This window comes from Oncorhynchus mykiss, chromosome 26, assembly GCF_057628025.1.
Source record: "Oncorhynchus mykiss isolate SJ-2025 chromosome 26, ASM5762802v1, whole genome shotgun sequence".
Taxonomy (NCBI): Eukaryota; Metazoa; Chordata; class Actinopteri; order Salmoniformes; family Salmonidae; genus Oncorhynchus; species Oncorhynchus mykiss.
This window is the reverse complement of record NC_143047.1, coordinates 50,073,612-50,097,106: the sequence shown is the minus strand read 5'-3', so window position 1 is coordinate 50,097,106 and position 23,495 is coordinate 50,073,612. Positions and strand designations below refer to the sequence as shown.

Genomic DNA, 23,495 nt, shown 5'->3' with positions numbered 1-23,495 from the left:
TAGTTCTACAACAAACTACATATCGCTGCTAAGCTGAGAGTCTACTGCAGTGACAGGAAGTAGTTCCACTGTTCTACAACAAACTACATATCGCTGCTAAGCTGAGAGTCTACTGCAGTGACAGGAAGTAGTTCCACTGTTCTACAACAAACTACATATCGCTGCTAAGCTGAGAGTCTACTGCAGGGACAGGAAGTAGTTCTACAACAAACTGCATATCGCTGCTAAGCTGAGAGTCTACTGCAGTGACAGGAAGTAGTTCTACAACAAACTACATATCGCTGCTAAGCTGAGAGTCTACTGCAGGGACAGGAAGTAGTTCTACAACAAACTACATATCGCTGCTAAGCTGAGAGTCTACTGCAGGGACAGGAAGTAGTTCTACAACAAACTACATATCACTGCTAAGCTGAGAGTCTACTGCAGGGACAGGAAGTAGTTCTACAACAAACTACATATCGCTGCTAAGCTGAGAGTCTACTGCAGTGACAGGAAGTAGTTCCACTGTTCTACAACAAACTACATATCGCTGCTAAGCTGAGAGTCTACTGCAGTGACAGGAAGTAGTTCCACTGTTCTACAACAAACTACATATCGCTGCTAAGCTGAGAGTCTACTGCAGTGACAGGAAGTAGTTCTACAACAAACTACATATCGCTGCTAAGCTGAGAGTCTACTGCAGTGACAGGAAGTAGTTCTACAACAAACTACATATCGCTGCTAAGCTGAGAGTCTACTGCAGTGACAGGAAGTAGTTCTACAACAAACTGCATATCGCTGCTAAGCTGAGAGTCTACTGCAGTGACAGGAAGTAGTTCTACAACAAACTACATATCGCTGCTAAGCTGAGAGTCTACTGCAGGGACAGGAAGTAGTTCCACAACAAACTACATATCGCTGCTAAGCTGAGAGTCTACTGCAGGGACAGGAAGTAGTTCCACTGTTCTACAACAAACTGCATATCGCTGCTAAGCTGAGAGTCTACTGCAGTGACAGGAAGTAGTTCTACAACAAACTACATATCGCTGCTAAGCTGAGAGTCTACTGCAGGGACAGGAAGTAGTTCTACAACAAACTGCATATCGCTGCTAAGCTGAGAGTCTACTGCAGGGACAGGAAGTAGTTCTACAACAAACTACATATCGCTGCTAAGCTGAGAGTCTACTGCAGTGACAGGAAGTAGTTCTACAACAAACTACATATCGCTGCTAAGCTGAGAGTCTACTGCAGGGACAGGAAGTAGTTCCACTGTTCTACAACAAACTGCATATCGCTGCTAAGCAGAGAGTCTACTGCAGGGACAGGAAGTAGTTCCACTGTTCTACAACAAACTACATATCGCTGCTAAGCTGAGAGTCTACTGCAGGGACAGGAAGTAGTTCCACTGTTCTACAACAAACTACATATCGCTGCTAAGCTGAGAGTCTACTGCAGTGACAGGAAGTAGTTCCACTGTTCTACAACAAACTACATATCGCTGCTAAGCTGAGAGTCTACTGCAGGGACAGGAAGTAGTTCTACAACAAACTGCATATCGCTGCTAAGCTGAGAGTCTACTGCAGTGACAGGAAGTAGTTCTACAACAAACTACATATCGCTGCTAAGCTGAGAGTCTACTGCAGTGACAGGAAGTAGTTCCACTGTTCTACAACAAACTACATATCGCTGCTAAGCTGAGAGTCTACTGCAGTGACAGGAAGTAGTTCCACTGTTCTACAACAAACTACATATCGCTGCTAAGCTGAGAGTCTACTGCAGTGACAGGAAGTAGTTCTACAACAAACTACATATCGCTGCTAAGCTGAGAGTCTACTGCAGTGACAGGAAGTAGTTCTACAACAAACTACATATCGCTGCTAAGCTGAGAGTCTACTGCAGTGACAGGAAGTAGTTCTACAACAAACTACATATCGCTGCTAAGCTGAGAGTCTACTGCAGGGACAGGAAGTAGATCTACAACAAACTACATATCGCTGCTAAGCTGAGAGTCTACTGCAGGGACAGGAAGTAGTTCCACAACAAACTACATATCGCTGCTAAGCTGAGAGTCTACTGCAGGGACAGGAAGTAGTTCCACTGTTCTACAACAAACTGCATATCGCTGCTAAGCTGAGAGTCTACTGCAGTGACAGGAAGTAGTTCTACAACAAACTACATATCGCTGCTAAGCTGAGAGTCTACTGCAGGGACAGGAAGTAGTTCTACAACAAACTGCATATCGCTGCTAAGCTGAGAGTCTACTGCAGGGACAGGAAGTAGTTCTACAACAAACTACATATCGCTGCTAAGCTGAGAGTCTACTGCAGTGACAGGAAGTAGTTCTACAACAAACTACATATCGCTGCTAAGCTGAGAGTCTACTGCAGGGACAGGAAGTAGTTCCACTGTTCTACAACAAACTGCATATCGCTGCTAAGCAGAGAGTCTACTGCAGGGACAGGAAGTAGTTCCACTGTTCTACAACAAACTACATATCGCTGCTAAGCTGAGAGTCTACTGCAGGGACAGGAAGTAGTTCCACTGTTCTACAACAAACTACATATCGCTGCTAAGCTGAGAGTCTACTGCAGTGACAGGAAGTAGTTCCACTGTTCTACAACAAACTACATATCGCTGCTAAGCTGAGAGTCTACTGCAGGGACAGGAAGTAGTTCTACAACAAACTGCATATCGCTGCTAAGCTGAGAGTCTACTGCAGTGACAGGAAGTAGTTCTACAACAAACTACATATCGCTGCTAAGCTGAGAGTCTACTGCAGTGACAGGAAGTAGTTCCACTGTTCTACAACAAACTACATATCGCTGCTAAGCTGAGAGTCTACTGCAGTGACAGGAAGTAGTTCCACTGTTCTACAACAAACTACATATCGCTGCTAAGCTGAGAGTCTACTGCAGTGACAGGAAGTAGTTCTACAACAAACTACATATCGCTGCTAAGCTGAGAGTCTACTGCAGTGACAGGAAGTAGTTCTACAACAAACTACATATCGCTGCTAAGCTGAGAGTCTACTGCAGTGACAGGAAGTAGTTCTACAACAAACTACATATCGCTGCTAAGCTGAGAGTCTACTGCAGGGACAGGAAGTAGATCTACAACAAACTACATATCGCTGCTAAGCTGAGAGTCTACTGCAGGGACAGGAAGTAGTTCCACAACAAACTACATATCGCTGCTAAGCTGAGAGTCTACTGCAGGGACAGGAAGTAGTTCTACAACAAACTACATATCGCTGCTAAGCTGAGAGTCTACTGCAGGGACAGGAAGTAGTTCTACAACAAACTACATATCGCTGCTAAGCTGAGAGTCTACTGCAGTGACAGGAAGTAGTTCTACAACAAACTACATATCGCTGCTAAGCTGAGAGTCTACTGCAGGGACAGGAAGTAGTTCTACAACAAACTACATATCGCTGCTAAGCTGAGAGTCTACTGCAGTGACAGGAAGTAGTTCCACTGTTCTACAACAAACTACATATCGCTGCTAAGCTGAGAGTCTACTGCAGTGACAGGAAGTAGTTCTACAACAAACTACATATCGCTGCTAAGCTGAGAGTCTACTGCAGTGACAGGAAGTAGTTCTACAACAAACTGCATATCGCTGCTAAGCAGAGAGTCTACTGCAGTGACAGGAAGTAGTTCTACAACAAACTACATATCGCTGCTAAGCTGAGAGTCTACTGCAGGGACAGGAAGTAGTTCCACTGTTCTACAACAAACTGCATATCGCTGCTAAGCAGAGAGTCTACTGCAGGGACAGGAAGTAGTTCCACTGTTCTACAACAAACTACATATCGATTTATATCAAAATGGAAATTTACAAACAAACACAATTTGAAAACAAAACCACTGTGTTACCTGTGATTCCGATGAACCGTTGGGAGGCGAGGCCGAGCCGAACGCCCTTGTTGCAGAATCTGTAAAAGAGAAATAACCATTTTTAGAATGATTTAAATTCACAAGCTAAAAGGGTTAAACAGTACTTTGTTGAGAGTAGAGTCCCATCAGTCTTTACAACATTTTAGGCTCCAACGTTGCTGCTTCGACAGTCAGAGGAGTAACCCACCTGCTCTCTGCTTACACAGCCTCCTCTTCACCCTGGGCCCAACCCCCTGGCCGTCCTTCCAGCCCATCTTCCTCAGTAACTCCACCCCCATGGAGGACCTGCCAGGAGTCAACAAGGACCGCTGAGTAGAAATATACGAGTAGTTGGGCTGATCTAGAATCAGTTATACCATCTAGCTCACTGAATACCAGGGGCTGTGTCAAGAGTCACAGAGTAGTTCTGCTGATCTAGAATCAGTTATACCATTTAGCTCACTGAATACCAGGGGCTGTGTCAAGAGTCACAGAGTAGTTCGGCTGATCTAGAATCAGTTATACCATTTAGCTCACTGAATACCAGGGGCTGTGTCAAGAGTCACAGAGTAGTTCTGCTGATCTAGAATCAGTTATACCATTTAGCTCACTGAATACCAGGGGCTGTGTCAAGAGGAGTAGTTCGGCTGATCTAGAATCAGTTATACCATCTAGCTCACTGAATACCAGGGGCTGTGTCAAGAGTCACAGAGTAGTTTGGCTGATCTAGAATCAGTTATACCATCTAGCTCACTGAGTACCAGGGGCTGTGTCAAGAGGAGTAGTTCGGCTGATCTAGAATCAGTTATACCATTTAGCTCACTGAATACCAGGGGCTGTGTCAAGAGTCACAGAGTAGTTTGGCTGATCTAGAATCAATTATACCATTTAGCTCCCTGAATACCAGGGGCTGTGTCAAGAGTCACAGAGTAGTTTGGCTGATCTAGAATCAGTTATACCATCTAGCTCACTGAATACCAGGGGCTGTGTCAAGAGGAGTTGTTCTGCTGATCTAGAATCAGTTATACCATCTAGCTCACTGAGTACCAGGGGCTGTGTCAAGAGTCACAGAGTAGTTCTGCTGATATAGAATCAGTTATACCATCTAGCTCACTGAATACCAGGGGCTGTGTCAAGAGGAGTAGTTTGGCTGATCTAGAATCAGTTATACCATCTAGCTCACTGAATACCAGGGGCTGTGTCAAGAGTCACAGAGTAGTTCTGCTGATCTAGAATCAGTTATACCATCTAGCTCACTGAATACCAGGGTCTGTGTCAAGAGGAGTAGTTCGGTGGATCTCACAACGAATTACTACATTGCCAGAGAGGTCCTGATTGTAGAAAAGCCCTTGAGACATACAGGCCCAGAGTGACCACATCTGTTCAGCCCGGTGGATAGTTACCTAGCTGGAGCCACCAAGTCTTCCAGGACAGTATCCCCTGGGATAGGGGCTGAAAGAGAGGTGATGGCTCTGGCCTTGTCCCTAATCACATCCTTCCTGCCGGAGGCGAAGTCAGCTGTAGTGGTGATTTGTCTGGGGGCGATGCCGTGGTCCCCCAGATCCTGAGGAGACGGAACGCATTCACATCCCATGTTGTCATGTTGGTCCACAAAGGGAAATGGTTGTTGTGCTGACAAAGATCTTATTTAGTCTGTGATGTGGTCTCTAGAATATATCATGTGTTCTCTAGAATGTATAATGTGTTCTTTAGAATGTATAATGTGTTCTCTAGAATGTATAATGTGTTCTCTAGAATGTATAATGTGGTCTCTAGAATGTATAATGTGTTCTCTAGAATGTATAATATGTTCTCTAGAATGTATAATGTGTTCTCTAGAATGTATAATGTGTTCTCTAGAATGTATAATGTGTTCTCTAGAATGTATAATGTGTTCTCTAGAATGTATAATGTGTTCTTTAGAATGTATAATGTGTTCTCTAGAATGTATAATGTGTTCTCTAGAATGTATAATGTGGTCTCTAGTATGTATAATGTGTTCTCTAGAATGTATAATATGTTCTCTAGAATGTATAATGTGTTCTCTAGAATGTATAATGTGTTCTCTAGAATGTATAATGTGTTCTCTAGAATGTATAATGTGTTCTTTAGAATATATAATGTGTTCTCTAGAATGTATAATGTGTTCTCTAGAATGTATAATGTGGTCTCTAGAATGTATAATGTGTTCTCTAGAATGTATAATGTGTTCTCTAGAATGTATAATGTGTTCTCTAGAATGTATAATGTGGTCTCTAGAATGTATAATGTGGTCTCTAAAATGTATAATATGTTCTTTAGAATGTATAATGTGTTCTCTAGAATGTATAATGTGTTCTCTAGAATGTATAATGTGGTCTCTAGAATGTATAATGTGTTCTCTAGAATGTATAATGTGGTCTCTAGAATGTATAATGTGGTCTCTAGAATGTATGTGTTCTCTAAAATGTATAATATGTTCTTTAGAATGTATAATGTGTTCTCTAGAATGTATAATGTGGTCTCTAGAATGTATAATGTGGTCTCTAGAATGTATAATGTGGTCTCTAAAATGTATAATATGTTCTCTAGAATGTATAATGTGTTCTCTAGAATGTATAATATGTTCTTTAGAATGTATAATGTGTTCTCTAGAATGTATAATATGTTCTTTAGAATGTATAATGTGTTCTCTAGAATGTATAATATGTTCTTTAGAATGTATAATGTGTTCTCTAGAATGTATAATGTGTTCTCTAGAATGTATAATGTGTTCTCTAGAATGTATAATGTGTTCTCTAGAATGTATAATATGTTCTTTAGAATGTATAATGTGTTCTCTAGAATGTATAATGTGTTCTCTAGAATGTATAATGTGTTCTCTAGAATGTATAATGTGTTCTCTAGAATGTATAATGTGTTCTCTAGAATGTATAATGTGTTCTCTAGAATGTATAATGTGGTCTCTAGAATGTATAATGTGTTCTCTAGAATGTATAATATGTTCTTTAGAATGTATAATGTGTTCTCTAGAATGTATAATGTGTTCTCTAGAATGTATAATGTGTTCTCTAGAATATATAAAGTGGTCTCTAGAATGTATAATGTGTTCTCTAGAATATATAATGTGTTCTCTAGAATGTATAATGTGTTCTCTAGAATGTATAATGTGGTCTCTAGAATGTATAATGTGGTCTCTAGAATGTATAATGTGGTCTCTAGAATGTATAATGTGGTCTCTAGAATGTATAATGTGGTCTCTAGAATGTATAATGTGGTCTCTAGAATGTATAATGTGGTCTCTAGAATGTATAATGTGGTCTCTAGAATGTATAATGTGTTCTCTAGAATGTATAATGTGTTCTCTAGAATGTATAATGTGTTCTCTAGAATATATAATGTGTTCTCTAGAATGTATAATGTGTTCTCTAGAATGTATAATGTGTTCTCTAGAATGTATAATGTGTTATCTAGAATGTATAATGTGTTCTCTAGAATGTATAATGTGGTCTCTAGAATGTATAATGTGTTCTCTAGAATGTATAATGTGTTCTTTAGAATGTATAATATGTTCTTTAGAATGTATAATGTGTTCTCTAGAATGTATAATGTGTTCTCTAGAATGTTTAATGTGTTCTCTAGAATGTATAATGTGGTCTCTAAAATGTATAATATGTTCTTTAGAATGTATAATGTGTTCTCTAGAATGTATAATGTGTTCTCTAGAATGTATAATGTGTTCTCTAGAATGTATGTGTTCTCTAGAATGTATAATGTGTTCTTTAGAATGTATAATGTGTTCTCTAGAATGTATAATGTGTTCTCTAGAATGTATAATGTGTTCTCTAGAATGTATAATGTGGTCTCTAGAATGTATAATGTGTTCTCTAGAATGTATAATGTGGTCTCTAGAATGTGTAATGTGTTCTCTAGAATGTGTCATGTGTTCTCTAGAATGTATAATGTGGTCTCTAGAATGTATAATGTGTTCTCTAGAATGTATAATGTGTTCTCTAGAATGTATAATGTGTTCTTTAGAATGTATAATGTGTTCTCTAGAATGTATAATGTGTTCTCTAGAATGTATAATGTGGTCTCTAGAATGTATAATGTGTTCTCTAGAATGTATAATATGTTCTCTAGAATGTATAATGTGTTCTTTAGAATGTATAATGTGTTCTCTAGAATGTATAATGTGTTCTCTAGAATGTATAATGTGTTCTCTAGAATGTATAATGTGGTCTCTAGAATGTATAATGTGTTCTCTAGAATGTATAATGTGTTCTTTAGAATGTATAATATGTTCTTTAGAATGTATAATGTGTTCTCTAGAATGTATAATGTGTTCTCTAGAATGTTTAATGTGTTCTCTAGAATGTATAATGTGGTCTCTAAAATGTATAATATGTTCTTTAGAATGTATAATGTGTTCTCTAGAATGTATAATGTGTTCTCTAGAATGTATAATGTGTTCTCTAGAATGTATGTGTTCTCTAGAATGTATAATGTGTTCTTTAGAATGTATAATGTGTTCTCTAGAATGTATAATGTGTTCTCTAGAATGTATAATGTGTTCTCTAGAATGTATAATGTGGTCTCTAGAATGTATAATGTGTTCTCTAGAATGTATAATGTGGTCTCTAGAATGTGTAATGTGTTCTCTAGAATGTGTCATGTGTTCTCTAGAATGTATAATGTGGTCTCTAGAATGTATAATGTGTTCTCTAGAATGTATAATGTGTTCTCTAGAATGTATAATGTGTTCTTTAGAATGTATAATGTGTTCTCTAGAATGTATAATGTGTTCTCTAGAATGTATAATGTGGTCTCTAGAATGTATAATGTGTTCTCTAGAATGTATAATATGTTCTCTAGAATGTATAATGTGTTCTTTAGAATGTATAATGTGTTCTCTAGAATGTATAATGTGTTCTCTAGAATGTATAATGTGTTCTCTAGAATGTATAATGTGTTCTTTAGAATATATAATGTGTTCTCTAGAATGTATAATGTGTTCTCTAGAATGTATAATGTGGTCTCTAGAATGTATAATGTGTTCTCTAGAATGTATAATATGTTCTTTAGAATGTATAATGTGTTCTCTAGAATGTATAATGTGGTCTCTAGAATGTATAATGTGGTCTCTAAAATGTATAATATGTTCTTTAGAATGTATAATGTGTTCTCTAGAATGTATAATGTGTTCTCTAGAATGTATAATGTGGTCTCTAGAATGTATAATGTGGTCTCTAAAATGTATAATATGTTCTTTAGAATGTATAATGTGTTCTCTAGAATGTATAATGTGGTCTCTAGAATGTATAATGTGGTCTCTAAAATGTATAATATGTTCTCTAGAATGTATAATGTGTTCTCTAGAATGTATAATATGTTCTTTAGAATGTATAATGTGTTCTCTAGAATGTATAATATGTTCTTTAGAATGTATAATGTGTTCTCTAGAATGTATAATATGTTCTTTAGAATGTATAATGTGTTCTCTAGAATGTATAATGTGTTCTCTAGAATGTATAATGTGTTCTCTAGAATGTATAATGTGTTCTCTAGAATGTATAATGTGTTCTCTAGAATGTATAATGTGTTCTCTAGAATGTATAATGTGTTCTCTAGAATGTATAATGTGTTCTCTAGAATGTATAATGTGTTCTCTAGAATGTATAATGTGTTCTCTAGAATGTATAATATGTTCTTTAGAATGTATAATGTGTTCTCTAGAATGTATAATGTGTTCTCTAGAATGTATAATGTGTTCTCTAGAATGTATAATGTGTTCTCTAGAATGTATAATGTGTTCTCTAGAATGTATAATGTGTTCTCTAGAATGTATAATGTGTTCTCTAGAATGTATAATGTGTTCTCTAGAATGTATAATGTGTTCTCTAGAATGTATAATGTGTTCTCTAGAATGTATAATGTGTTCTCTAGAATGTATAATGTGTTCTCTAGAATGTATAATATGTTCTCTAGAATGTATAATGTGTTCTCTAGAATGTATAATGTGTTCTCTAGAATGTATAATGTGTTCTCTAGAATGTATAATGTGTTCTCTAGAATGTATAATGTGTTCTCTAGAATGTATAATGTGTTCTCTAGAATGTATAATGTGTTCTTTAGAATGTATAATGTGTTCTCTAGAATGTATAATGTGTTCTCTAGAATGTATAATGTGGTCTCTAGAATGTATAATGTGTTCTCTAGAATGTATAATATGTTCTCTAGAATGTATAATGTGTTCTTTAGAATGTATAATGTGTTCTCTAGAATGTATAATGTGTTCTCTAGAATGTATAATGTGTTCTCTAGAATGTATAATGTGTTCTTTAGAATATATAATGTGTTCTCTAGAATGTATAATGTGTTCTCTAGAATGTATAATGTGGTCTCTAGAATGTATAATGTGTTCTCTAGAATGTATAATATGTTCTTTAGAATGTATAATGTGTTCTCTAGAATGTATAATGTGGTCTCTAGAATGTATAATGTGGTCTCTAAAATGTATAATATGTTCTTTAGAATGTATAATGTGTTCTCTAGAATGTATAATGTGTTCTCTAGAATGTATAATGTGGTCTCTAGAATGTATAATGTGTTCTCTAGAATGTATAATGTGGTCTCTAGAATGTATAATGTGGTCTCTAGAATGTATGTGTTCTCTAAAATGTATAATATGTTCTTTAGAATGTATAATGTGTTCTCTAGAATGTATAATGTGGTCTCTAGAATGTATAATGTGGTCTCTAGAATGTATAATGTGGTCTCTAAAATGTATAATATGTTCTCTAGAATGTATAATGTGTTCTCTAGAATGTATAATATGTTCTTTAGAATGTATAATGTGTTCTCTAGAATGTATAATATGTTCTTTAGAATGTATAATGTGTTCTCTAGAATGTATAATATGTTCTTTAGAATGTATAATGTGTTCTCTAGAATGTATAATGTGTTCTCTAGAATGTATAATGTGTTCTCTAGAATGTATAATGTGTTCTCTAGAATGTATAATATGTTCTTTAGAATGTATAATGTGTTCTCTAGAATGTATAATGTGTTCTCTAGAATGTATAATGTGTTCTCTAGAATGTATAATGTGTTCTCTAGAATGTATAATGTGTTCTCTAGAATGTATAATGTGGTCTCTAGAATGTATAATGTGTTCTCTAGAATGTATAATATGTTCTTTAGAATGTATAATGTGTTCTCTAGAATGTATAATGTGTTCTCTAGAATGTATAATGTGTTCTCTAGAATATATAAAGTGGTCTCTAGAATGTATAATGTGTTCTCTAGAATATATAATGTGTTCTCTAGAATGTATAATGTGGTCTCTAGAATGTGTAATGTGTTCTCTAGAATGTGTCATGTGTTCTCTAGAATGTATAATGTGGTCTCTAGAATGTATAATGTGTTCTCTAGAATGTATAATGTGTTCTCTAGAATGTATAATGTGTTCTTTAGAATGTATAATGTGTTCTCTAGAATGTATAATGTGTTCTCTAGAATGTATAATGTGGTCTCTAGAATGTATAATGTGTTCTCTAGAATGTATAATATGTTCTCTAGAATGTATAATGTGTTCTTTAGAATGTATAATGTGTTCTCTAGAATGTATAATGTGTTCTCTAGAATGTATAATGTGTTCTCTAGAATGTATAATGTGTTCTTTAGAATATATAATGTGTTCTCTAGAATGTATAATGTGTTCTCTAGAATGTATAATGTGGTCTCTAGAATGTATAATGTGTTCTCTAGAATGTATAATATGTTCTTTAGAATGTATAATGTGTTCTCTAGAATGTATAATGTGGTCTCTAGAATGTATAATGTGGTCTCTAAAATGTATAATATGTTCTTTAGAATGTATAATGTGTTCTCTAGAATGTATAATGTGTTCTCTAGAATGTATAATGTGGTCTCTAGAATGTATAATGTGGTCTCTAAAATGTATAATATGTTCTTTAGAATGTATAATGTGTTCTCTAGAATGTATAATGTGGTCTCTAGAATGTATAATGTGGTCTCTAAAATGTATAATATGTTCTCTAGAATGTATAATGTGTTCTCTAGAATGTATAATATGTTCTTTAGAATGTATAATGTGTTCTCTAGAATGTATAATATGTTCTTTAGAATGTATAATGTGTTCTCTAGAATGTATAATATGTTCTTTAGAATGTATAATGTGTTCTCTAGAATGTATAATGTGTTCTCTAGAATGTATAATGTGTTCTCTAGAATGTATAATGTGTTCTCTAGAATGTATAATGTGTTCTCTAGAATGTATAATGTGTTCTCTAGAATGTATAATGTGTTCTCTAGAATGTATAATGTGTTCTCTAGAATGTATAATGTGTTCTCTAGAATGTATAATGTGTTCTCTAGAATGTATAATATGTTCTTTAGAATGTATAATGTGTTCTCTAGAATGTATAATGTGTTCTCTAGAATGTATAATGTGTTCTCTAGAATGTATAATGTGTTCTCTAGAATGTATAATGTGTTCTCTAGAATGTATAATGTGTTCTCTAGAATGTATAATGTGTTCTCTAGAATGTATAATGTGTTCTCTAGAATGTATAATGTGTTCTCTAGAATGTATAATGTGTTCTCTAGAATGTATAATGTGTTCTCTAGAATGTATAATGTGTTCTCTAGAATGTATAATATGTTCTCTAGAATGTATAATGTGTTCTCTAGAATGTATAATGTGTTCTCTAGAATGTATAATGTGTTCTCTAGAATGTATAATGTGTTCTCTAGAATGTATAATGTGTTCTCTAGAATGTATAATGTGTTCTCTAGAATGTATAATGTGTTCTTTAGAATGTATAATGTGTTCTCTAGAATGTATAATGTGTTCTCTAGAATGTATAATGTGGTCTCTAGAATGTATAATGTGTTCTCTAGAATGTATAATATGTTCTCTAGAATGTATAATGTGTTCTTTAGAATGTATAATGTGTTCTCTAGAATGTATAATGTGTTCTCTAGAATGTATAATGTGTTCTCTAGAATGTATAATGTGTTCTTTAGAATATATAATGTGTTCTCTAGAATGTATAATGTGTTCTCTAGAATGTATAATGTGGTCTCTAGAATGTATAATGTGTTCTCTAGAATGTATAATATGTTCTTTAGAATGTATAATGTGTTCTCTAGAATGTATAATGTGGTCTCTAGAATGTATAATGTGGTCTCTAAAATGTATAATATGTTCTTTAGAATGTATAATGTGTTCTCTAGAATGTATAATGTGTTCTCTAGAATGTATAATGTGGTCTCTAGAATGTATAATGTGTTCTCTAGAATGTATAATGTGGTCTCTAGAATGTATAATGTGGTCTCTAGAATGTATGTGTTCTCTAAAATGTATAATATGTTCTTTAGAATGTATAATGTGTTCTCTAGAATGTATAATGTGGTCTCTAGAATGTATAATGTGGTCTCTAGAATGTATAATGTGGTCTCTAAAATGTATAATATGTTCTCTAGAATGTATAATGTGTTCTCTAGAATGTATAATATGTTCTTTAGAATGTATAATGTGTTCTCTAGAATGTATAATATGTTCTTTAGAATGTATAATGTGTTCTCTAGAATGTATAATATGTTCTTTAGAATGTATAATGTGTTCTCTAGAATGTATAATGTGTTCTCTAGAATGTATAATGTGTTCTCTAGAATGTATAATGTGTTCTCTAGAATGTATAATATGTTCTTTAGAATGTATAATGTGTTCTCTAGAATGTATAATGTGTTCTCTAGAATGTATAATGTGTTCTCTAGAATGTATAATGTGTTCTCTAGAATGTATAATGTGTTCTCTAGAATGTATAATGTGGTCTCTAGAATGTATAATGTGTTCTCTAGAATGTATAATATGTTCTTTAGAATGTATAATGTGTTCTCTAGAATGTATAATGTGTTCTCTAGAATGTATAATGTGTTCTCTAGAATATATAAAGTGGTCTCTAGAATGTATAATGTGTTCTCTAGAATATATAATGTGTTCTCTAGAATGTATAATGTGTTCTCTAGAATGTATAATGTGGTCTCTAGAATGTATAATGTGGTCTCTAGAATGTATAATGTGGTCTCTAGAATGTATAATGTGGTCTCTAGAATGTATAATGTGGTCTCTAGAATGTATAATGTGGTCTCTAGAATGTATAATGTGGTCTCTAGAATGTATAATGTGGTCTCTAGAATGTATAATGTGTTCTCTAGAATGTATAATGTGTTCTCTAGAATGTATAATGTGTTCTCTAGAATATATAATGTGTTCTCTAGAATGTATAATGTGTTCTCTAGAATGTATAATGTGTTCTCTAGAATGTATAATGTGTTCTCTAGAATGTATAATGTGTTCTCTAGAATGTATAATGTGGTCTCTAGAATGTATAATGTGTTCTCTAGAATGTATAATGTGTTCTTTAGAATGTATAATATGTTCTTTAGAATGTATAATGTGTTCTCTAGAATGTATAATGTGTTCTCTAGAATGTTTAATGTGTTCTCTAGAATGTATAATGTGGTCTCTAAAATGTATAATATGTTCTTTAGAATGTATAATGTGTTCTCTAGAATGTATAATGTGTTCTCTAGAATGTATAATGTGTTCTCTAGAATGTATGTGTTCTCTAGAATGTATAATGTGTTCTTTAGAATGTATAATGTGTTCTCTAGAATGTATAATGTGTTCTCTAGAATGTATAATGTGTTCTCTAGAATGTATAATGTGGTCTCTAGAATGTATAATGTGTTCTCTAGAATGTATAATGTGGTCTCTAGAATGTGTAATGTGTTCTCTAGAATGTGTCATGTGTTCTCTAGAATGTATAATGTGGTCTCTAGAATGTATAATGTGTTCTCTAGAATGTATAATGTGTTCTCTAGAATGTATAATGTGTTCTTTAGAATGTATAATGTGTTCTCTAGAATGTATAATGTGTTCTCTAGAATGTATAATGTGGTCTCTAGAATGTATAATGTGTTCTCTAGAATGTATAATATGTTCTCTAGAATGTATAATGTGTTCTTTAGAATGTATAATGTGTTCTCTAGAATGTATAATGTGTTCTCTAGAATGTATAATGTGTTCTCTAGAATGTATAATGTGTTCTTTAGAATATATAATGTGTTCTCTAGAATGTATAATGTGTTCTCTAGAATGTATAATGTGGTCTCTAGAATGTATAATGTGTTCTCTAGAATGTATAATATGTTCTTTAGAATGTATAATGTGTTCTCTAGAATGTATAATGTGGTCTCTAGAATGTATAATGTGGTCTCTAAAATGTATAATATGTTCTTTAGAATGTATAATGTGTTCTCTAGAATGTATAATGTGTTCTCTAGAATGTATAATGTGGTCTCTAGAATGTATAATGTGGTCTCTAAAATGTATAATATGTTCTTTAGAATGTATAATGTGTTCTCTAGAATGTATAATGTGGTCTCTAGAATGTATAATGTGGTCTCTAAAATGTATAATATGTTCTCTAGAATGTATAATGTGTTCTCTAGAATGTATAATATGTTCTTTAGAATGTATAATGTGTTCTCTAGAATGTATAATATGTTCTTTAGAATGTATAATGTGTTCTCTAGAATGTATAATATGTTCTTTAGAATGTATAATGTGTTCTCTAGAATGTATAATGTGTTCTCTAGAATGTATAATGTGTTCTCTAGAATGTATAATGTGTTCTCTAGAATGTATAATGTGTTCTCTAGAATGTATAATGTGTTCTCTAGAATGTATAATGTGTTCTCTAGAATGTATAATGTGTTCTCTAGAATGTATAATGTGTTCTCTAGAATGTATAATATGTTCTTTAGAATGTATAATGTGTTCTCTAGAATGTATAATGTGTTCTCTAGAATGTATAATGTGTTCTCTAGAATGTATAATGTGTTCTCTAGAATGTATAATGTGTTCTCTAGAATGTATAATGTGTTCTCTAGAATGTATAATGTGTTCTCTAGAATGTATAATGTGTTCTCTAGAATGTATAATGTGTTCTCTAGAATGTATAATGTGTTCTCTAGAATGTATAATGTGTTCTCTAGAATGTATAATGTGTTCTCTAGAATGTATAATATGTTCTCTAGAATGTATAATGTGTTCTCTAGAATGTATAATGTGTTCTCTAGAATGTATAATGTGTTCTCTAGAATGTATAATGTGTTCTCTAGAATGTATAATGTGTTCTCTAGAATGTATAATGTGTTCTCTAGAATGTATAATGTGTTCTTTAGAATGTATAATGTGTTCTCTAGAATGTATAATGTGTTCTCTAGAATGTATAATGTGGTCTCTAGAATGTATAATGTGTTCTCTAGAATGTATAATATGTTCTCTAGAATGTATAATGTGTTCTTTAGAATGTATAATGTGTTCTCTAGAATGTATAATGTGTTCTCTAGAATGTATAATGTGTTCTCTAGAATGTATAATGTGTTCTTTAGAATATATAATGTGTTCTCTAGAATGTATAATGTGTTCTCTAGAATGTATAATGTGGTCTCTAGAATGTATAATGTGTTCTCTAGAATGTATAATATGTTCTTTAGAATGTATAATGTGTTCTCTAGAATGTATAATGTGGTCTCTAGAATGTATAATGTGGTCTCTAAAATGTATAATATGTTCTTTAGAATGTATAATGTGTTCTCTAGAATGTATAATGTGTTCTCTAGAATGTATAATGTGGTCTCTAGAATGTATAATGTGTTCTCTAGAATGTATAATGTGGTCTCTAGAATGTATAATGTGGTCTCTAGAATGTATGTGTTCTCTAAAATGTATAATATGTTCTTTAGAATGTATAATGTGTTCTCTAGAATGTATAATGTGGTCTCTAGAATGTATAATGTGGTCTCTAAAATGTATAATATGTTCTCTAGAATGTATAATGTGTTCTCTAGAATGTATAATATGTTCTTTAGAATGTATAATGTGTTCTCTAGAATGTATAATATGTTCTTTAGAATGTATAATGTGTTCTCTAGAATGTATAATATGTTCTTTAGAATGTATAATGTGTTCTCTAGAATGTATAATGTGTTCTCTAGAATGTATAATGTGTTCTCTAGAATGTATAATGTGTTCTCTAGAATGTATAATATGTTCTTTAGAATGTATAATGTGTTCTCTAGAATGTATAATGTGTTCTCTAGAATGTATAATGTGTTCTCTAGAATGTATAATGTGTTCTCTAGAATGTATAATGTGTTCTCTAGAATGTATAATGTGGTCTCTAGAATGTATAATGTGTTCTCTAGAATGTATAATATGTTCTTTAGAATGTATAATGTGTTCTCTAGAATGTATAATGTGTTCTCTAGAATGTATAATGTGTTCTCTAGAATATATAAAGTGGTCTCTAGAATGTATAATGTGTTCTCTAGAATATATAATGTGTTCTCTAGAATGTATAATGTGTTCTCTAGAATGTATAATGTGTTCTCTAGAATGTATAATGTGGTCTCTAGAATGTATAATGTGGTCTCTAGAATGTATAATGTGGTCTCTAGAATGTATAATGTGGTCTCTAGAATGTATAATGTGGTCTCTAGAATGTATAATGTGGTCTCTAGAATGTATAATGTGGTCTCTAGAATGTATAATGTGGTCTCTAGAATGTATAATGTGGTCTCTAGAATGTATAATGTGTTCTCTAGAATGTATAATGTGTTCTCTAGAATGTATAATGTGTTCTCTAGAATATATAATGTGTTCTCTAGAATGTATAATGTGTTCTCTAGAATGTATAATGTGTTCTCTAGAATGTATAATGTGTTCTCTAGAATGTATAATGTGTTCTCTAGAATGTATAATGTGGTCTCTAGAATGTATAATGTGTTCTCTAGAATGTATAATATGTTCTTTAGAATGTATAATGTGTTCTCTAGAATGTATAATGTGTTCTCTAGAATGTATAATGTGTTCTCTAGAATGTTTAATGTGTTCTCTAGAATGTATAATGTGGTCTCTAAAATGTATAATATGTTCTTTAGAATGTATAATGTGTTCTCTAGAATGTATAATGTGTTCTCTAGAATGTATAATGTGTTCTCTAGAATGTATGTGTTCTCTAGAATGTATAATGTGTTCTTTAGAATGTATAATGTGTTCTCTAGAATGTATAATGTGTTCTCTAGAATGTATAATGTGTTCTCTAGAATGTATAATGTGGTCTCTAGAATGTATAATGTGTTCTCTAGAATGTATAATGTGGTCTCTAGAATGTGTAATGTGTTCTCTAGAATGTGTCATGTGTTCTCTAGAATGTATAATGTGGTCTCTAGAATGTATAATGTGTTCTCTAGAATGTATAATGTGTTCTCTAGAATGTATAATGTGTTCTTTAGAATGTATAATGTGTTCTCTAGAATGTATAATGTGTTCTCTAGAATGTATAATGTGGTCTCTAGAATGTATAATGTGTTCTCTAGAATGTATAATATGTTCTCTAGAATGTATAATGTGTTTTTTAGAATGTATAATGTGTTCTCTAGAATGTATAATGTGTTCTCTAGAATGTATAATGTGTTCTCTAGAATGTATAATGTGTTCTTTAGAATATATAATGTGTTCTCTAGAATGTATAATGTGTTCTCTAGAATGTATAATGTGGTCTCTAGAATGTATAATGTGTTCTCTAGAATGTATAATATGTTCTTTAGAATGTATAATGTGTTCTCTAGAATGTATAATGTGGTCTCTAGAATGTATAATGTGGTCTCTAAAATGTATAATATGTTCTTTAGAATGTATAATGTGTTCTCTAGAATGTATAATGTGTTCTCTAGAATGTATAATGTGGTCTCTAGAATGTATAATGTGGTCTCTAAAATGTATAATATGTTCTTTAGAATGTATAATGTGTTCTCTAGAATGTATAATGTGGTCTCTAGAATGTATAATGTGGTCTCTAAAATGTATAATATGTTCTCTAGAATGTATAATGTGTTCTCTAGAATGTATAATATGTTCTTTAGAATGTATAATGTGTTCTCTAGAATGTATAATATGTTCTTTAGAATGTATAATGTGTTCTCTAGAATGTATAATATGTTCTTTAGAATGTATAATGTGTTCTCTAGAATGTATAATGTGTTCTCTAGAATGTATAATGTGTTCTCTAGAATGTATAATGTGTTCTCTAGAATGTATAATGTGTTCTCTAGAATGTATAATGTGTTCTCTAGAATGTATAATGTGTTCTCTAGAATGTATAATGTGTTCTCTAGAATGTATAATGTGTTCTCTAGAATGTATAATGTGTTCTCTAGAATGTATAATGTGTTCTCTAGAATGTATAATATGTTCTTTAGAATGTATAATGTGTTCTCTAGAATGTATAATATGTTCTCTAGAATGTATAATGTGTTCTCTAGAATGTATAATGTGTTCTCTAGAATGTATAATGTGTTCTCTAGAATGTATAATGTGTTCTCTAGAATGTATAATGTGTTCTCTAGAATGTATAATGTGTTCTCTAGAATGTATAATGTGTTCTCTAGAATGTATAATGTGTTCTCTAGAATGTATAATGTGGTCTCTAGAATGTATAATGTGGTCTCTAGAATGTATAATGTGTTCTCTAGAATGTATAATGTGTTCTTTAGAATGTATAATGTGTTCTCTAGAATGTATAATGTGTTCTCTAGAATATATAAAGTGGTCTCTAGAATGTATAATGTGTTCTCTAGAATATATAATGTGTTCTCTAGAATGTATAATGTGTTCTCTAGAATGTATAATATGTTCTTTAGAATGTATAATGTGTTCTCTAGAATGTATAATGTGTTCTCTAGAATGTATAATGTGTTCTCTAGAATGTATAATGTGTTCTCTAGAATGTATAATGTGTTCTCTAGAATGTATAATGTGTTCTCTAGAATGTATAATGTGGTCTCTAGAATGTATAATGTGTTCTCTAGAATGTATAATATGTTCTTTAGAATGTATAATGTGTTCTCTAGAATGTATAATGTGTTCTCTAGAATGTATAATGTGTTCTCTAGAATATATAAAGTGGTCTCTAGAATGTATAATGTGTTCTCTAGAATATATAATGTGTTCTCTAGAATGTATAATGTGTTCTCTAGAATGTATAATGTGTTCTCTAGAATGTATAATGTGTTCTCTAGAATGTATAATGTGGTCTCTAGAATGTATAATGTGGTCTCTAGAATGTATAATGTGGTCTCTAGAATGTATAATGTGGTCTCTAGAATGTATAATGTGGTCTCTAGAATGTATAATGTGGTCTCTAGAATGTATAATGTGTTCTCTAGAATGTATAATGTGTTCTCTAGAATGTATAATGTGTTCTCTAGAATGTATAATGTGTTCTCTAGAATATATAATGTGTTCTCTAGAATGTATAATGTGTTCTCTAGAATGTATAATGTGTTCTCTAGAATGTATAATGTGTTCTCTAGAATATATAATGTGTTCTCTAGAATGTATAATGTGTTCTCTAGAATGTATAATGTGGTCTCTAGAATGTATAATGTGTTCTCTAGAATGTGTAATGTGGTCTCTAGAATGTATAATGTGTTCTCTAGAATGTATAATGTGTTCTCTAGAATGTTTAATGTGTTCTCTAGAATGTATAATGTGGTCTCTAGAATATATAATGTGTTCTCTAGAATGTATAATGTGGTCTCTAGAATGTTTAATGTGTTCTCTAGAATATATAATGTGTTCTCTAGAATATATAATGTGGTCTCTAGAATGTATAATGTGGTCTCTAGAATGTATAATGTGGTCTCTAGAATATATAATGTGTTCTCTAGAATGTATAATGTGGTCTCTAGAATGTATAATGTGGTCTCTAGAATGTATAATGTGGTCTCTAGAATATATAATGTGTTCTCTAGAATATATAATGTGTTCTCTAGAATGTTTAATGTGTTCTCTAGAATGTATAATGTGGTCTCTAGAATATATAATGTTCTCTAGAATGTATAATGTGGTCTCTAGAATGTATAATGTGTTCTTTAGAATGTATAATATGTTCTTTAGAATGTATAATGTGTTCTCTAGAATGTATAATGTGTTCTCTAGAATGTTTAATGTGTTCTCTAGAATGTATAATGTGGTCTCTAAAATGTATAATATGTTCTTTAGAATGTATAATGTGTTCTCTAGAATGTATAATGTGTTCTCTAGAATGTATAATGTGTTCTCTAGAATGTATGTGTTCTCTAGAATGTATAATGTGTTCTTTAGAATGTATAATGTGTTCTCTAGAATGTATAATGTGGTCTCTAGAATATATAATGTGTTCTCTAGAATGTATAATGTGTTCTCTAGAATGTATAATGTGGTCTCTAGAATGTATAATGTGGTCTCTAAAATGTATAATATGTTCTCTAGAATGTATAATGTGTTCTCTAGAATGTATAATATGTTCTTTAGAATGTATAATGTGTTCTCTAGAATGTATAATATGTTCTTTAGAATGTATAATGTGTTCTCTAGAATGTATAATATGTTCTTTAGAATGTATAATGTGTTCTCTAGAATGTATAATGTGTTCTCTAGAATGTATAATGTGTTCTCTAGAATGTATAATGTGTTCTCTAGAATGTATAATGTGTTCTCTAGAATGTATAATGTGTTCTCTAGAATGTATAATGTGTTCTCTAGAATGTATAATGTGTTCTCTAGAATGTATAATGTGTTCTCTAGAATGTATAATGTGTTCTCTAGAATGTATAATGTGTTCTCTAGAATGTATAATATGTTCTTTAGAATGTATAATGTGTTCTCTAGAATGTATAATATGTTCTCTAGAATGTATAATGTGTTCTCTAGAATGTATAATGTGTTCTCTAGAATGTATAATGTGTTCTCTAGAATGTATAATGTGTTCTCTAGAATGTATAATGTGTTCTCTAGAATGTATAATGTGTTCTCTAGAATGTATAATGTGTTCTCTAGAATGTATAATGTGTTCTCTAGAATGTATAATGTGGTCTCTAGAATGTATAATGTGGTCTCTAGAATGTATAATGTGTTCTCTAGAATGTATAATGTGTTCTTTAGAATGTATAATGTGTTCTCTAGAATGTATAATGTGTTCTCTAGAATATATAAAGTGGTCTCTAGAATGTATAATGTGTTCTCTAGAATATATAATGTGTTCTCTAGAATGTATAATGTGTTCTCTAGAATGTATAATATGTTCTTTAGAATGTATAATGTGTTCTCTAGAATGTATAATGTGTTCTCTAGAATGTATAATGTGTTCTCTAGAATGTATAATGTGTTCTCTAGAATGTATAATGTGGTCTCTAGAATGTGTAATGTGTTCTCTAGAATGTGTCATGTGTTCTCTAGAATGTTTAATGTGTTCTCTAGAATGTATAATGTGGTCTCTAGAATATATAATGTTCTCTAGAATGTATAATGTGGTCTCTAGAATGTATAATGTGTTCTTTAGAATGTATAATATGTTCTTTAGAATGTATAATGTGTTCTCTAGAATGTATAATGTGTTCTCTAGAATGTTTAATGTGTTCTCTAGAATGTATAATGTGGTCTCTAAAATGTATAATATGTTCTTTAGAATGTATAATGTGTTCTCTAGAATGTATAATGTGTTCTCTAGAATGTATAATGTGTTCTCTAGAATGTATGTGTTCTCTAGAATGTATAATGTGTTCTTTAGAATGTATAATGTGTTCTCTAGAATGTATAATGTGTTCTCTAGAATGTATAATGTGTTCTCTAGAATGTATAATGTGTTCTCTAGAATGTATAATGTGTTCTCTAGAATGTATAATGTGGTCTCTAGAATGTATAATGTGTTCTCTAGAATGTATAATGTGTTCTCTAGAATGTATAATGTGTTCTCTAGAATGTATAATGTGTTCTCTAGAATGTATAATGTGGTCTCTAGAATGTTTAATGTGTTCTCTAGAATGTATAAAGTGGTCTCTAGAATGTATAATGTGTTCTCTAGAATATATAATGTGTTCTCTAGAATGTATAATGTGTTCTCTAGAATGTATAATATGTTCTTTAGAATGTATAATGTGTTCTCTAGAATGTATAATGTGTTCTCTAGAATGTATAATGTGTTCTCTAGAATGTATAATGTGTTCTCTAGAATGTATAATGTGTTCTCTAGAATGTATAATGTGGTCTCTAGAATGTATAATGTGTTCTCTAGAATGTATAATATGTTCTTTAGAATGTATAATGTGTTCTCTAGAATGTATAATGTGTTCTCTAGAATGTATAATGTGTTCTCTAGAATATATAAAGTGGTCTCTAGAATATATAATGTGTTCTCTAGAATATATAATGTGTTCTCTAGAATGTATAATGTGTTCTCTAGAATGTATAATGTGTTCTCTAGAATGTATAATGTGGTCTCTAGAATGTATAATGTGGTCTCTAGAATGTATAATGTGGTCTCTAGAATGTATAATGTGGTCTCTAGAATGTATAATGTGGTCTCTAGAATGTATAATGTGGTCTCTAGAATGTATAATGTGTTCTCTAGAATGTATAATGTGTTCTCTAGAATGTATAATGTGTTCTCTAGAATGTATAATGTGTTCTCTAGAATATATAATGTGTTCTCTAGAATGTATAATGTGTTCTCTAGAATGTAT

General features: G+C 32.1%; 1 protein-coding gene across 4 annotated transcripts in view; it reads right to left on the bottom strand.

The window, feature by feature from the left end:
* Positions 1 to 23,495, bottom strand: part of gpatch1 (G-patch domain containing 1) — a 102,553-nt gene that overhangs the window by 40,445 nt on the left and 38,613 nt on the right. For all 4 annotated transcript variants that reach the window (XM_090223373.1, XM_090223374.1, XM_090223375.1 and 1 more), the window contains exons 4-6: positions 5,258 to 5,418; positions 4,063 to 4,160; positions 3,855 to 3,913 (exon numbers count right to left, since the gene is read on the bottom strand). In XM_090223373.1, coding sequence (XP_090079499.1) covers positions 3,855 to 3,913; positions 4,063 to 4,160; positions 5,258 to 5,418 — 318 coding nt within the window. The remainder of the gene's footprint in view (positions 1 to 3,854; positions 3,914 to 4,062; positions 4,161 to 5,257; positions 5,419 to 23,495) is intronic.